Genomic DNA, 16,761 nt, shown 5'->3' on the forward strand with positions numbered 1-16,761 from the left:
CGGATGGAGAGTCCACTTCCACGTGGAGCGAATCCTCCAGGAGCAACGGTGTCGCGGTAAGCGACAGTTTCTCGTGAAGTGGAGGGGTTATGCCCACTCCGGGAACTCGTGGGAGCCGATTGAACGGCTCCTGATTGACTGCCCGAAGGCTGTCGCAATCTGGGAACAGAAGCGGCGGCAGCTTCATAAGTAGTCCGGGGCTTCTTGCCCGGACGGGGTAAGGATGATGAATACATACCGTACCCGCGCTCATCGTGAGCGCTAGAATCCGCGCGCTTCAGGATGTCCCTCGGCAGCATACGCTTACTGATCAAGTGGGCAAACCTCACACCAAGATCACGCTGGTCCAGGATGTGGGACAGCTGCTGATCTTCATGGAGTTCCCATAACTCCGTGGGCGAGTACTTAAGAGTCTCCACTTACGCCCAGAACATGTCCTCACAAGAACTCCACGTGGGACAGTTCTCGGGCATAACCCAGGGGTATCCCCAAACAGGATAGAGACCACCCCGGGTCTCGGGCTTCCTACGACAAGTCGTGAAGTCCTTAAGGGGAATGCGGTGTGGCGCGAGAAGCACACACCGAGCAGCCTCCAAGTTGTCGACGAACAACTGTTCTTTCTGAACAAGGGCTCGTTCATAGATGCCCCTAGAAGTGTGACCGCCCACAAGGCCACGAGGAGCGACGAGGACTTCTAAGAAGAGGTCAGCCCCAGAGCTCTCCTCGGGAGGCCAATACCCTCTTGAGCTGATGGCAGCTCCCTGGCTGACGGGTGCCGCCACCGAACCCCCACGCACACGCTGGGCAGCTTGGAATTCCTCCTGCTGCTGGTCGAGGTCATTCGAGATCTCCCGGGGCTCAACGATAGCATTCTCCTCTTCCTCTTCTTCCTCCTTCTCCTCCTCTTCATCCGAGGAGCCGAAGAGACTCTGATAGGAGCGTCGAGTCTCCTTCTCCTCGCGGAGTGGAGACTTAGAGGCGGTACGCTTCTTTGAGGGCTTGGCGCCTTCGACTTTAGAGTTCTTAGCGCGCGCAAGACCCTCGGCAAGCGAGAGACGTTTGCGAGGATTTTCTTCCTCATTGCCACCGCCTATGGGAGCGCCATTAGCCGTAACGGCCGGACTCTCAGAGCGCACAGAGGTCCTGGGACTGTGATCAACGTGATCACTAGCGGGCGACTGCACGCCGACATCTTTGTGCTCACTGGGCACTGGGCTGTGCCCTCCCTCAGAGCCCGCAGGAGCACCATGAGTGCTCTCGGACTCGGCATCGTCCTCACTGCCCGAGTTGAGCTCACGTTCCACGAACCGAGGGTTCAACCGATTGTCTGAAGACGAGGGCGACGGACTGCGGCGCCTGCTTGCGCGCTTGTCCACAGCCGCGTCACCCGAGGATCCGATCGCCTCGGAGGCCACCTGAGTAGCCTCCTTGGTTGCAGAGCCTTTGCCGTGGGGCTTAGTGCTCTTGGCTTGCGCCTTACCGGCAGCAGCCTTGGAGCGTGTCTTCGCACCGCTTTTTGCAGTGCCACGAGGCATGATAACGGTCGAAGTGGAGACCTAGACGAAGAGCGCACAGGTTGCTACTCGAGGCTCTAACTGTGAAGTGAGCCTCCGCCGCGCTCGCGCGGCCAAGTCGATGGTTTTCGACTTTGAGAATGAGAGTTTGTGACGAACACCTCTTCATTCTGATTGGTCGGTAAACCGAACCTAAGTGGGGGAGGATGTAACGGGGTACGTAGCCCTAAGTGTACCCTGGTTCCCTGAAGTGTGACACTTCACACTTCAGGAGTATGACACGTCATACTTCGGGATATTTGGTACAAAGTACCAAGGTCGCTCAAAGCCAGCCATTGGTTAATGACATTGCATTTCTATAGGTAGCTTATTAAACCCAAGCTTTATCTACCTATAAATATACTCAGTTTACAATCTACCTTATTTAGGTCACTTCGCTCTCTTTACTTAAAGAGGGGACCTGTGAACTGCCGTTCACTGAGCGTTTGTATACTCTCGGAAGATAACTTCCTCTAGCGCAAGGTGCTGTGTGACCCCGTCACATCCCCACTCCGCGAGGAGAAGGAGACTCGGCACTCCCATCGGGGCCTCTTCAAATCCTCGGATGGAGAGGAGGAGAAGGAGGAGGAAGAGGAGGAGGAAGGTGCTATCTCTGAGCCCCGGGATGTCACGAATGACCTCGACCAGCAGCAGGAGGACGTCCAAGCTGCCCAACGGGGCTCGGTGGTGGCACCCGTCAGCCAGGGAGCTGCCATCAACTCAAGAGGGTATTGGCCTCCCGAGGAGAGCTCTGGGGCTGACCTCTTCCTAGAGCTTCTCGTCGCTCCTCGTGGCCTTGTGGGCGGCCACACTTCTAGGGGCATCTACGAACGTGCCCTTGTTCAGAAGGAACAGTTGTTCGTTGACAACCTGGAGGCTGCTCGGTGTGTGCGCCTCGCGCCGCACCGCATCCCCCTTAGGGACTTTACGACTTGTCGTAAGAAGCCCGAGAACCGGGGTGGTCTCTATCCTCTTTGAGGATACCCCTGGGTTCTGCCCGAGAACTGTCTCACCTGGAGTTCTTGTGAGGACATGTTCTGGGCATGGGTGGAGTCTCTCAAGTACTCACCCACGGAGTTACGGAAAGTCCATGAAGACCAGCTGCTGTCCCGCATCCTGGACCAGCGTGATCTATGCGCTCGGTTTGCCCACTTGGTCAGCAAACGCATTCTGCCAAGGGACATCCTGAAGCGTGCGGCTTCCAGCGCTCACGATGAGCGCGGGTACGGAGTGTATTCAACGTCCGTACCCCGTTCGGGCAAGAAGCCCCGGACTACTTATGAAGCTGTCGCCGCTTCTGTTCCCAGATTGCGACAGCCTTCGGGCAGTCGATCAGGAGCCGTTCAATCGGCTCCCACGAGCTCTTGGAGCGGGCATAACCCCTCCACTTCACGAGGAGCTGTCGCTTACCGCGACGCCTTTGCTCCTGGAGGATCCGCTACACGTGGAAGTGGACTTCTCCATTCCGGTCAAGCAGGGGCGGAGGTTCCCTCGTACGAGTACGAGTACTCGGCGCCTCCCGAACGCCACTCTCGTCCGAGTGCTCCGGCTGCGGGTCCGACACAGGGCCCTGAGGTTGACCGCCTCCGTCAACGTTTCCTCGTGCTTGAGATTGCACTTAGCCTTGGGACTGGCGGTGATGCTGCCGCCCAGGCCGGGAATCAGGGCGAGCTCGCTCGTCTTGCGGGCCGCCTGGAGCGTGAGGTCGCGAGCCTGCATGTGCGGGTGGTTCGCCGAGCCTCTTCGACCGATCTGGACGAGGCCTCCCGCATGATCCGACGGATCGAGGCTCTGTTGCCACGTCCGGAGCCGCCTTCGATGCACTCCCAGGCGTACGCGTATGGTGCGTACCCGGCGTACTCACCGTACTCGGCGTATGGCTCCGGGGTCCGTTCGTACGGAGCCCCTCCTGCGTACGGTCTTGACCGCAGTTTTTCCGTCCAGACCGAGGCTTGGGCGCCTGCTCCGACGCCTCGTCGACGTCTGTGACCCGCCCTAGCTTTGAGAAGCTGGGCCAAGGTGGGTCTGCGAGTCAGCAACCCCCTGCGGATCAAAGTACCGCTTAAGACGTCGAAAATAGAACGTCGGGTGCGTCGTCATTGACTTTGGCAGGTCGATGGTGTACGACGCACCATGTCTGGCCAGGACTGCAAATGGTCCGATGAAGCGGTGCTTCAGCTTGTTGCTGCCGACAGAGCTGACAGTGGAAAGAGGTAGGTTCCTCGTGTCTAGTAAGCCCCCCCCCCACTTTAAATACACTTAAAATTCCTCTTCCATGTTTGTCGAAGTACTCTTTTTGTTTATCCTGGGCCGCTGCCATGGCATCGCGGACCCTGCTGACAACGCTCAGCTTGGTATCCATAAAGAATTCCACTTGCTTCCGCAGCGAAACTGGTCTCACATCCGAGACCTGGGAGGAAAGGGCTTTCCAAGCCTCTCTATCACTTAGAATAGAGGAGTCAGTGTCTCCTCGAAGAGTGAGAGGCACGCTGGGGTGACGAAAGCTAGAGCGGCGTGAACCCCGTGGACGCGTGCACCGCGTTGTTGAGCGCAAACTCAACATCTGGAAGCTTCATCGACCACGTACATGTTCTGCCGCGCGCACACTGCGCAGAGTGGCCTCGAGCACTCATTGACGCGCTCTGTCTGGCCGTCTGTCTGCGGATGGTCCGCAGTGGACATCTGCAGACGAGTTCCCAGTAAAGGAAACAGCGTTTTTCCAAAGCGCTGCCGTGAACCGCGGGTCTCGGTCCGAGACAATCATCTCCGGGAGACCGTGATAGCGGAACACGCCATCGACGAGCAACCTTGCGGTTTGTTCGCCCGTAACAGTGACGGGAACCGAAGCAAGATGTACCATCTTGCTCAGCCGACACACGAACACCAAAATTCCGGTGTTGCCGTGTCCGTCGGCGGAAAGCCCAAAGATGAAGTCAAGACTCATCGACTTCCAACAATCAGCCGGGACGGGCAGGCTCTGTAGTGAGGCCGAAGAGTGCCCTGCGGGTTTGACCCGCTGACATGTTTCACATGTCTTCACGTATCGGGCGACCCACTTGTACATGTGGGTCCATTAGAAGGCCTGAGAGACCGACAGAAAGGTCTTCTCGCGGCCCAAGTGGCCGCTGGAGGGCGCGTCGTGCGCCTCCGCGAGGATGTCGAGCTTCAGATCCTCGTCGTTGGGTACGACCACCCGTGGAGGTTCATTGGGCTTCACCCGGCAACAGAGGAGGCCATCCTTCAACACATATCGGTGGAGCCGTGAGCGCCGTCGCGACGAGAGCCAGTCGGACTTTGCGCTCGTCCCGGCCTTAAGGAACTTGACGATAGGCGCGACAGCCGTATCGTCCCGATACGCCATGCGTATCCGATCATATAGATCCGTTGTCACCCGCGTGATGTGGGACAACTCATAGTCAGGACGCCGAGAGAGGGCGTCCGCAAGCACGTTGAGCTTGCCCGGCTTGTATTCGACGCGGAAGTTGTACTCCGCGAAGAAGGACAGCCACCTCGCCATCCTTTGGGAGAGGTGAGGCGAGTTAGTCGCCGTCCTCAAGGACGCGTGGTTGATGTAGATCACGAAGGGCCTAGAGCCCAGAAGGTGAACACGAAACTTCACAAGGGCATATTTCATTGCCAGAAGCTCCTTGTCGTGGACAGGGTAGTTCCGTTCGGCGGCTTTGAGCTGCCTGGACTGGAACGAGATGACTCGTTCGTGTCCAGCTGTGTCGGCCTGCAGCAATGCACACCCGATGGCGTAATCGGAGGCATCGCAGACGACGCTAAACAGCTTCGTCTCGTCCGGCAGGGTCAGGACAGGGGCCTCTTGGAGACTGGCCTTGATGCTGTCAAAAGCATCCTGGTGCTCTTGCTCCCAGCGCCAGTCGACGTCCTTCTTAAGGAGACTGTACTTGTGGAGGTAGTTGGCCAAGCCCAACCACTTTCGAAGATTCTTTTGGGATCGGGGCGTTGGCCATGCTGCTATGGCCTTGACCTTGTCTGGGTCAGCCCGAACGCCCACGTTGCTTACGAAGCAACCGAGAACTTTAATCTCTGGTGACGCAAAAACGCACTTGTCGGTGTTGGCGTAGAGCTTGTTTGCTCGTATTACGTCCAACACTCGACGGAGGTGTCCTAGATGCACCTCCATGGCCGTCTTGCCTCCCTCGGCACGGCTATGGACGAATATGTCGTCGAAGTACGTCTGTACGAGGTACGCAAAGGGCGGAGCAGTTGCGTCGCCAGGCGATTGAACGTCGCCGGGGCGTTAGACAAGCCCTGCGGCATGACGAGCCACTCCGAAAGCATGCCGCTTGGAGTATTTACCGCGGTGAGCGGGATGTCGCTCTCTTGCATCAGGATTTGGTAGTATCCGTCTACCAAATCCAGCGCACTGTACAGTACGCTCCCGGCCATGTTGTTCAACAACACATTCTTTCGTGGGATTGGTGTTTGGGCCGGCACCGCTGCGTTGTTCAGCTTGTTATAAGCGTGAACCAGACGCCACTTTCCGTTCGGCTTCCGAACGCAGAAAGTCGGCGTCGAGTGCGGGGATTTCGACTCCCGCACCATGCCTGCCTTCGCTTTCGCGGTGAAGAAGGCATCAATGACCTCGCACTGTTCGCGCGGAAGAGGCCATTGCCTCGTGACACAATATTTTGTGCCGGGCACGAGATCAATCTCGCCTCGATCCGGTGGGAGTTGGGTCGGCGGGTGTTTGCTCACCACGTCCGCATACTCCGTCACCAAAGGATACACCGGATCCTTGGGGTTCTTAAGGATCTCAGAACCCAAGCGCGTCTGACGCTGCTTGTTTAGGTCTTCCAAGACGCTCTCGTCCAAGACAGAGGAGGAGTTCAGCTCCTCCCGAGTGGTCTCAGGTCTCATGAGCACCATCTCAGCAATCGCTCCAGCCTTGAGGTTTGCCAGGAAAGACTCAGCCGTCATTTCCTCGAGGTTCAGTATTTCCGTAACCTCTGGCAACGGTTCCAAGTGGACACCAGATGCCTTGACGGATAAACCGGTCTCACCATCGAAGATGTGATAACACTCTTCCACCGGCCTTGTCGGAGGAGCCCGGGCCCTGGACTCCGAGTCGCTTGAAGCGACGTCGATCGGAACGAAGTTCGGATCCGACTTGAGGCGGCGGCGGCGTCGTTGACGACGGCGACCGTGACGTGGAGCTTTGCTGCCCACGTCTAGGGATGTCGGCGCTACGACATCCGAGGCACTCGTGGCCTCGTGTGGTACTGTGGTACTGTGGTACCCACACAGGATGCGTATCCGACGCCTTCCTCTTCAGCTAAGGTCTGGGCGACCGTGAGTGGAACTCTGTTACCCACTCTGAACACGCTGTTCTCAGTGTTCGTGACAGCTGCAGCTGTCTGCGGAACTAAGTTACCCGCCTGTGGACCTAAGTTACCCACTTGGCCAACGCCTCTTCTGGGCGCGGCCACCATCAAAACATCCTCGGAGTCGTCATATACGTCGACGACCCCCAAGCATCTGCCGAATGTTGATCGTCCCTGGCAGCCCTTGCGGGCGCCCCGGGTCCTGACAGAGGTGAAAACATGACTCACCAATACTCTGTCGGACTGCGCAGGGCCGCTGGCACCGATTGCCTTGCCTCACCAGTCGATCTAGGGCTCGTGCTTCTCAAGCCAGGGCATGCCCAGGATCATATCATATGGATTCATATCGAGATCAGTGAACTGTTCGAGGCTGTCAAAGTCTTCAACCTTGACGGCCAGATCCACTTAGATGTTGGGGACAGTGACGACCTTCCCGTTGGCCAGTCGCACTGACACCGTCCCGTTGCCCTTGCTTTCTCTCAAAGAATCGGACAGCTTGTTGCTGTTGCGAGCAACCGCCTGGCGGCGTTCGAAATTCTTCGACGCCCCAGAATCGATCAAGATTCTAAAGGGATGATCGTATCCCCGTACACATCCGTGTACTACGAGCAACCCGCCGCTGCTCTTCGCCGATTCGAGAGTGCAAAGACTCTCAGGGGCTAAGTCCCCGTAATACGCGCCACCCGCGCACCCATCACGAAGACTTAGTTCTTCCCCAGTAGGGCGCCCCGCCCCTACTGGTTCCCGGCGTTCCCCTGTCCCCGGGATCCTGGCTTCTGCCAGCGACCCTTCAGGACGGGCTTGGGGAAGGACCGTCTGCGGAGTCTTTCCACGGGGCAGTCACGCTTGAAGTGGCCCATCTTCCCACAGCCGAAGCAGCGGATGTCACGCTGTCGAGATCAGAGCCGCGTCCATCTCAAGCTCAACTTCTCGGACCCAGAAGTGAAGGTTCTCGCCTTCCTTCTCTTCATACGGCTTAACCTTCAGCCGCATTGGCTTCGGGTGAGGCGGATTTGCTTCCGCCGCCGGAGCCTGCAGGTTCTCCCCCACATGCGCGATGAGGCCCTGCTCGTACGCGTCGAACGCATTGACGCGCTCGAGCTGCTCGGCCGGTGTTGACACCACCAGGCTCTGCAGGGCCTCCATCCCGAAGATGCCTGCCATCTTCCGAACCGACTCGAAATGAGAGTCGTTCATATGGGAGAAGTCGTTCCTATCCATGGCAACGAGCTTCGGAGAGGTTCAGGTAGTCTACCCGCGGTGGCGTGGATTGACTACGAGTGCTACCAAGTGTGACGGGTCACACAGCACCTTGCGCTCGAGGAAGTTATCTTCCGAGAGTATACAAACGCTCAGTGAACGGCAGTTCACAGGTCCCCTCTTTATTCAAAAGAGAGCGAAGTGACCAAATTAAGGTAGAATGTAAATTGAGTATATTTGTAGGTAGATAAAGCTTGGGTTTAATAAGCTACCTATAGAAATGCAATGTCATTAACCAATGGCTGGCTTTGAACGACCTTGGTACTTTGTACCAAATATCCCGAAGTATGACGTGTCATACTCCTGAAGTGTGAAGTGTCACACTTCATGTAACCAGGGTACACTTAGGGCTACGTACCCCGTTACACATAATATATTGGATACCGGTATACATGTAATATCGCTTTTGATCGATTATATGACACTGTGCCATTTTGAACTAATGCCGTGCGTCGCCCGAAAAGCTCTGGATATTATCAAAAGAATTGCGTTTCCTTATTGTTGAAGTCATTCGCCAAGTTTTACCTAATAAACGTTTATTTCAATAAGATAGGAACTTGGCACTTTGTGCTGTATTTTCGCCACCTGTGAAACTTGGCTACACATGAGGTGCATGTAGTTTATATGTCGCTCTTGTCCGACTCGGTGATCATTCACCCATTCTGAGATGAGGGTTCGCATTTCATAACGTATTGCGACCGTTAACGCACAGTTGTATCACATTTTTAGCTTAGCATTATTACGATATTGTACTGAAGTATTAGCCAAAAGTGTGTTTTTGAACAGGGATCCTGGTAGGAACTCTAAACATATGCTTTACTAAGTATGCTCCAGGTGCTCCGATAATAACATTGCAATAATACTATAAATGTCCTCGGAAATAATAAACTGTAATACTGATACCGACAGCGAAAATAAATAGTTGCAGCCAAAATTAGTTTTTTTTATGCTCCATATAAAATGGTTTTCAAGTTAAAAACACGGAAAAGTAAAAGAAAATCAATATCGGAAAGCACATGTGGAAATAATCTATTGAAATAGATATTAGTATCTGGCATCTCAAAAATAAATAGTTATTGCTAAATATCTTTTTGAAATTGCAATACAATGGTTACCTGCTGACGCGCGTCAGAGGTTACGCGAGTGTAGCTCGAGTTTTTTGTTGCGCGAAGGTCGCAAATTGCGCAAACACGGTGGTGCTGTCAAAGTATGAAAGTCAACAGTACTGCACAGTTACGGTATTAAAATAGGGATTTAACCGTGCAGGCTGCTGCATCATCGTGTCGTGCTGTCGATTTCTCACACTGTCTTACTGTAGGTATCTTTGATTTGGATACACTACTCCGATTACGCTGCGTCGCGTGGTTCGCATGGTGCAGCGAACACCAGTTTCACAACCCAAACACGCATCACTTAAAGCAGGTTGTTCTTCGAGTCCCGTTTACTCTGATAGCGTTTGCGCAAACGAATCTTGTATAACCTGATGAATCTTCCCTTTTATAATTCTATATTTAAAGCCTAAACCATACAGCCAAATCTCTTTACAATGATACCCTTCGTTTTTCATGTCATTCTGTTCATCAGTGCGCGTCTTTCCGCTTGCCCCACCCCCGGAATGTCACCACCTCAGCACCAAAAGCTCACTTCCGCATTTGCCTCCTGAAGCGCACTAATACTCCCACAATGGCGACCGCTTCCGCTGATTCCACGCCCCCTGCGCGCAGGCCGCTTACGCTGCCGGAAAAGATTCTTACGCACTGGGCTGTGGGTCTGACTAAGCCCGAAGTGACGCCTGGCCAGATGCTGTGCGTCAAGGCGCAGTGGACGCTGGCCTGTGAGATCACGTGGAAGTCCATGGACAAGACGTACCAGGACATGGGCCGCCCGCGTATCTGGCGCAACGATCGCTTCTGGCTGGCTGTGGACCATACCGTGGACCCGCGTGTGAACCACCAGCCGCGTCAGCAGATGATGATTAAAGCGTCTGAGGACTTTGCCAAGGAGGCGCAGCTCACTAACTTCCAGCCGCCCAACACTACCATCCTCCACACCGAGTTTTACCGCCAACGTGCGCAGCCTGGCCAGATCGTGGTGGGTGCCGACTCACACTCGTGCAGTACCGGTGGCCTTGGCGCCTTCGCTATTGGTTTGGGCGCTGCTGACGTTGTCATGCCCCTTGTGACGGGTGAGACGTGGATCAAGGTGCCCGAGACGGTGCTCATTGAGTTTGTAGGCACTCCTCCCATGGGCATGGGTGGCAAGGACGTCATGCTCTACACTCTGGGCCAGTTAAAGTGCAACACGGTGGCGATTGGCCGCTGCGTGGAGTGGGGTGGCAACATCTCAGCGCTGTCCTGCGACGCCCGCTTCGCTATCAGTAACATGACGGCCGAGTTCGGTGGTATTGCCGGCGTCTTCCCCGCTGACGAGCGCACTGCTGCGTACATCTCCAAGCGCCCGGACCATAACCAGGACGCGCTCTACTTCCGTGCTGACGAGGACGCGCAGTACGCCGAGAAGTTCCAGATCGACCTGGACAACCTGGAGCCCCAGGTGGCTCTCTTCCCGTCGCCTGACAACGTCAAACCTGTGTCGGAAGTCGTAGGCATGAAGCTGGATGGCTGTTTCATCGGTGCCTGTACTACCGCCGAAGAAGACCTGGTGCTCGGTGCTCTGGTGCTTGAGGCTTGCTTGAAGCAAGGCATGACCCCCGTGGCTCACGGCCAGCGTCGTGTGACTCCTGGCAGTCAGATCATCGTCGACAACCTTAAGAAGCACGGTCTCATTGACGTGTACGAGAAGGCCGGCTTCATTGTGGGTGCTCCAGGCTGCAGTTTCTGTCTGGGTATTGCTGCTGACGTTGCAGGCGAGAACGAGGTGTGGCTCAGCTCGCAGAACCGCAACTACCGCAACCGCATGGGCAAGGGCTCCATCGCCAACCTCGCGTCTGCCATCACTGTGGCTGCTTCCAGCTTCACCATGGAAGTCACCGACCCGCGTCCATTCCTGAAGCTCATTGACGTGGAGAAGTTCAACTCGGCTGTCCCCAAGCAGCCTGCTGTACCCATCACGATCGCTGAGGTCGACCCGGAACTCCCGACTGCTGCGGCTGAGGAGGCGGGCAACGCCGATGCTGAGGCTGCTGCGTCGCTCGATACCTTCTCAGGTTCCATCCAGGGCCGCGTGCAGGTGTTTGGTGACAACATTGACACGGACGCTATTCTGCCCGGTGAGTTCTTGTGTGAGAACGACATGGAGGCTCTGGGTAAGGTCGCCTTCCTGCACACGAACCCAGACTTCCGCGGCAAGGTCAAGCAGGGCCAGGACGTTGTGGTTGCTGGCCACGGCTTCGGCTGCGGATCGTCGCGCGAACAGGCTGTGACGGCCATGAAGGGTGCAGGTGTGAAGGCTCTGATTGCGCGCTCGTTCGGGTACATTTTCTCGCGTAACTACCAGAATTTTAGTCTGCTGGGCATCCAGCTGGACGACGACCGCTTCTATGAGCTCGCCAAGGAGAACGTGGACATCACAGTCAACATGACTGGACGCACGATTGAGGTTGGCGGTGAGACCTTCTGCTTCAACATGTCGCTCTTTGAGGAGCGTCTGCTTGCTGGCGGTGGCATCATGCCGCTGTACAAGAAGTTCGGCAACCGTCTCTTCCGAGTGGCAGTTCAGGACCCTGCGGCCGACAAGGGAAGCTGCGGCAGCGGCAGTGGCTGCTCCAGCAAGGAGGAGGCCCCGGCGTCAACAGTAGCAGGTGCGTCTAAGGACCTGTCGTGGTAGAGTGTCCAGAGCATGGAGAAACAAAGATAATGTAACATGCTTTATTTTTTCATTCTCGTCAGATACTACTGAAAGACTTACAAAAATCTCCTAAAGCAAGTACCAAACCCAAAACGTGGAGGCTGAACCGTGAGCGCTTCGCTTGATAGTGATGGCTATTATCGGTCCTGGGTTTGCACCCGCGTGCTACGCACACCCGCAGGCATGCTCGCTGCGCTCGCTTTAGGTATCCTATCCACAATTTGATACAGCACGGTTTAGTACATTTGAGTTTTTCGGAACTAGTAGTATAATGATACATGTACATTCGACGAAGTACTACCGGTAGTAGTACTTAGACTACAAGAATTATTAGAACGACCTAGTTTTAAAAGAACGTGCTCTTAATTCTAATTACAAAATACTACTTCTGTAGAACTACCGCCGGGAGTCTACCGGTACGTTGTTTGTAGTATTACGCGCAATAGTAGTAGTAGTTGAACAACGTAGTACAACTAATGTTGTAGCACTCCTAAACAACAGTAGCTCAATAGTAGTACTAATATGTATCATTACACAATTTGGAAGACTCTGATTTAGAGCATCTTTCAAAATTATTTTCTAAAGCAATTACTGAAGTAAGAAATTGTTTTAACAAGCCTATTTTGTTCAGATAATCTCAACTGAATTGAACATTTAATTTAAAAATTGACCATTGCTGTTTGATACACCAAATGGAGAGTCTCCATTTATCAAAATGACCATTTCTGCTTTATATCCCTTGACCATAATACTGAAATGGTCAATTGTTTTTAAATTAATGATTATCTGCCTATCCATTGCAGTAGGCTCGCGGCATTCCCTTCTGCAGCTCAGACACCATGAATATGTTGCGTAGAAGTACAGCTATCGTTAACCGTAGCGTCGGCCGCTGCTTCGCTTCGACATTCGGTGTGGTCTTCGACGTAGATGGTGTCCTTCTGCGCGGCAAGGTTCCAATTCCAGGCGCGCGTGAAGTGCTTCTGGAGCTGAAAGCGACCAACACTCCGTTCGCCATCATGACCAACGGCGGTGGCTACCCGGAGGACAAGAAGGCGCAACAAATTGAGCGGATCCTGGGCAGCGGCGTGTCTATCCCGACCGAGCGTATGTGTATGAGCCACACACCCATGCGTGAACTGGCACTCAAGCACAGTGACGAGCTGGTGCTGGCAGTTGGCAAAGACTGCGTCGAGATCCGCAGGGTCATGGCCAACTACGGCTTCAAGCACGTAGTCACCGTGGACCAGCTGCACCGCCACTTTCCCATTATGTACCCCGACGTCAAGGTGCAGGACCCTCTGAACCACGACGGTCGCTTCGATTCGCAGCCATTTGCTGCGGTGTTCGTGCTCATTGACCCCATTTACTGGGGGCGGGAGCTACAGGTCGTTATGGATGTACTGTGCTCTCCCGACGGACTGCTGGGTCAACGCACCGTGGAGGGAGATGGTAAGGGCGATCGTCAGCACATTCCCCTCTACTCGGCATGCTCGGATTTCCAGTATGTGGGCGAGTTCCATTTACCACGATACGGCGCGGGCGCGTTCCATGCGGTACTAGAGGATCTGTTCACCCGCACGACGGGTCACAAGCTGGAGAAGACGCTGTATGGGAAACCTCAACGCACGTCGTTTGAGTTTGCCGAGACGCTCATCGATGCGCAACATGAACATGTGGAGCGTATTTACATGGTGGGGGACAACCCAAAGACGGACATTCGCGGGGCAAACGAAGCTGGTGGCAGATGGAAGTCAGTTCTTACACTCACGGGGATGCACAACGGACCTGAAAACCATGAGGAGCACCCGGCCTATGGAGTTGTAGACGATGTGGCACAGGCGCTAGCCTTCATCAAAGAGGACTTTGCCAAGATGCAGGCGGAGAAGAAGTGAACAAAGAGTGAAAAATGAAAGGCTGAAGCGGGCGAGATGGTCTAGAAATCGCTGTCGACGTTGACCTTTAGGATTACAAGGCGAAAGTGGTGCCTTCAACGGAGACATTGTCAATACTGCAGACAGCACTGCGCTTAGAAAGTCTTTGAGATCACTTCATAGTTTGAAACTCTGAACTGCCTAACAAAGTGTAGCGTGAAAGGTTTAAACAGATGTCGCTCACCTAAGCTAGAATTGGAGACGGCTATTTTTACTGTTTTTCCTCTCTTTCCTCGCGCCCTGGGCTTGCATGTCGGTAAGACCGGGATCCCTGATAATCGTTGGTCTTTGCGTTCAGCTCACCATGCACAGATCAATTGAGCGTGTTCCTCGTAGCTAATTATAATGGCAACAGTGGATGTCAAGATCTCACCTGACAGGATGCGAATGGTGCGTTGGTCCCAGTAGTTGCTTTGATTTAAAATATCGCTGTGATGTTGACGTGGATATCAATGGTGTTAGCCGGACTTTACCAGACGCAGTGAACTATTAGAGGCTCGGAAACAAGACCGTCGTGCTTTGGGTCTAGCTATCGAGCCTCCACTCTCGAGTGAGAAGAAGTATGTGCGCTCAGAAAGATCCTATCGAGACTCTTACCACCCCAGCGGGGCGTTAGCTCATAGTCCAAGACAGCAAGAACTGGATCCTTCTCCTCAGTATTACCACCCTCGAGCGACATGCAGTGGCTCACCTACCAAGACAGCATTGGCTGCTCGAAGACACCATGATACACATCTGGAAAGTCTCAAGTTTGAACCGTCAGAAATTGAACGCCTCCGGGATATCCCCAAGGCCGACAAGCTTGACAGGTGGTGGAAACAACCGCCTGGATATGTGGAAGACCCAGCGTTTTTCAAAGATTCGCTGCGTCTCCAACTCACACGGCATTGCAATGAGCTAGGCCCGGTAGATCCGGCCAAAGTCAGCTCTCCTCTATCTGTAGACGAGCGACGGCGTCTTCGAGAAAAGAGAGGCACACTCGCAGACAAAGTGACCCACATCACGCACCAAATGCCAGAAGACTCAGCTCGTATCGACAGTGACCCTGCCACTGCTCCCGACGTGCAACCACAAGGACAAGTCCGTGTTTTAACTAAAATGTTTTTGGCGTTCATCATCCTTAACTTTTGTATTTGTCATGGCTCAGCGAGCGAACAGAACTTCTCGGACACTGCCGATGTCTCCGATCAAAGTTCCTGTGAAGGTTCGTCCGCTGAAGTTTTTATTGCCCTCATAAAGAGGCGTCGGTAACTAAATGTGCCTGTGAATGGTACAGAAACAGAAGGCTCCGCGGAGAGTAGTTGAGAACTTGGTCCTGGAGAGCACGTCACAACGAATGCTGCTCGACCAATTTAAGAGCTGTCAACTATCCGAGCTTCGTGCTCTCTCCGCTACTTCAGTGCATGAAGTCAATGCAGGTGTTGTGCTATCACCTATCAAGCCAGTATCTTTTAAAGACTCAGTCCGTTGCGGAGGCTTCTCCTAGACCCAACCTGCCGCGAAGGAAGACTGTTTGGGGGGGGGGGCTAGATTTATCGCACATTCTGGGAAACATCTCATCGCTTAACACAAGGTGTTGACCGCTTACATTTCCTGCCACTCCAGTAGTTTTACGGTAAGTCCGCCTCCAATTGATTGATTGTACAACAATAGTATTAATACTTTAAACTTCAGCGACCTTTGCTAAAGCTCTCTCGGTGCGAGTATGCATTAAAGATGATTGTACTCACATCGCTGCCACTTTATCCTGTGGTACTGTAAGACCGGTCCATGATACTTTATAAAAGCAGAATTCAAAGTATTTTTAATTCATGAAATCTACGCGAGCTTAATTTTCACACGTCACATACTGTAGCTGCACATATCAGTTTATAAGATCCAACTCAAACTTTAAAAGTTTAGTTTCTATACCATTTCTAAGCAAATTGCTGCCAATCATTTCGTTTCAAAAATGCCTCGCGGCCCAAACATCCTCGTGACCGGCACGCCCGGAACTGGCAAGACGTCCATGTGCCAGCAGCTCGCGGTGCGTTCTCGTGTGCAATCCATACACCTCCATGTACTCCTGCGTTTTGCGTATCTAGCCACGCCTCTCTTAACCTGTAAATGCTCGTTATACCTTCAATATCGTATCAGGAACGCTCACAACTGCTGACACACCTGAACGTCGGCGATTTGGTATGTTGTTTCTCCTCTTTCACTGCGAACTAAAGGCCCTGTCAGCGCTCCTAAAGTAGAACCAACATTTTACGATACTAATTGCAATGCGATGCCGTTGTAGGTCAAAGAGCGCGGCTTGCACAATGGTCGCGACGAAGAGTTCGACTGCTTCGTGCTGGATGAGGACAAGGTCTGCGATGAGATGGAAGACATGATGACTGAGGGCGGCAAGGTGGTGGACTTCCACACTTGTGACTTCTTTCCCGAGCGTTGGTTCGACCTGGTAGTGGTGCTTCGTGTGGACAACACAACGCTCTTCGACCGCCTGCAGAAGCGTGGCTACTCGGAGAAAAAAGTGGCCGAGAACGTCGAGTGCGAGATCATGGAGGTGATACTGCAGGAGGCGCGGGAGAGCTACGCGCCCGAGATCGTGCAGGAGTTATCAAGCTGCACTGTGGAGGACATGGAGAGCAACATCGAGCGTGTGCTCACGTGGGTGCAGCACTGGATGACGCAGCACGCGGACAACTAAACGATAGAGGACAAGGATAAACAAGCATTATGCTTTGTAAATGTAAAGAGGGGTTGATTGCGATTCAATATTTGGGTTTGGCAAAACTAATTTTTGCTATTGGTTGCTGAGAGATGTTGGATCAATAAATTTGATTTCGCCTTTTACGGTAGCTGCTGATTCCTTTG

General features: G+C 53.7%; 4 protein-coding genes across 4 annotated transcripts; all 4 read left to right on the forward strand.

The window, feature by feature from the left end:
- Positions 1-9,823: 9,823 nt before the first annotated feature.
- Positions 9,824-12,002, forward strand: PITG_12462 (aconitate hydratase, putative; the record flags this gene model as incomplete). Its single annotated transcript, XM_002900302.1, has 1 exon — positions 9,824-12,002. The coding sequence occupies one exon, from the start codon at positions 9,848-9,850 to the stop codon at positions 11,948-11,950; it is 2,103 nt and encodes a 700-aa protein (XP_002900348.1).
- An 814-nt stretch (positions 12,003-12,816) lies between these two features.
- On the forward strand, positions 12,817-14,133 carry PITG_12463 (cleavage induced conserved hypothetical protein; the record flags this gene model as incomplete). The annotated part of the gene is made up of 1 exon (XM_002900303.1): positions 12,817-14,133. One exon carries the CDS (start codon positions 12,817-12,819, stop codon positions 13,861-13,863), a length of 1,047 nt encoding a protein of 348 aa, XP_002900349.1.
- A 117-nt stretch (positions 14,134-14,250) lies between these two features.
- On the forward strand, positions 14,251-15,207 carry PITG_12464 (uncharacterized protein; the record flags this gene model as incomplete). The annotated part of the gene is made up of 3 exons (XM_002900304.1): positions 14,251-14,292; positions 14,365-15,106; positions 15,179-15,207. The coding sequence occupies 3 exons, from the start codon at positions 14,290-14,292 to the stop codon at positions 15,205-15,207; spliced, it is 774 nt and encodes a 257-aa protein (XP_002900350.1).
- A 646-nt stretch (positions 15,208-15,853) lies between these two features.
- Positions 15,854-16,659, forward strand: PITG_12465 (adenylate kinase, putative; the record flags this gene model as incomplete). The annotated part of the gene is made up of 2 exons (XM_002900305.1): positions 15,854-15,928; positions 16,184-16,659. The coding sequence occupies 2 exons, from the start codon at positions 15,854-15,856 to the stop codon at positions 16,592-16,594; spliced, it is 486 nt and encodes a 161-aa protein (XP_002900351.1).
- Between the last annotated feature and the right edge of the window lie 102 nt (positions 16,660-16,761).

The sequence above is a fragment of the Phytophthora infestans genome, genomic scaffold (genome assembly GCF_000142945.1).
Source record: "Phytophthora infestans T30-4 supercont1.26 genomic scaffold, whole genome shotgun sequence".
Taxonomy (NCBI): Eukaryota; Oomycota; class Peronosporomycetes; order Peronosporales; family Peronosporaceae; genus Phytophthora; species Phytophthora infestans.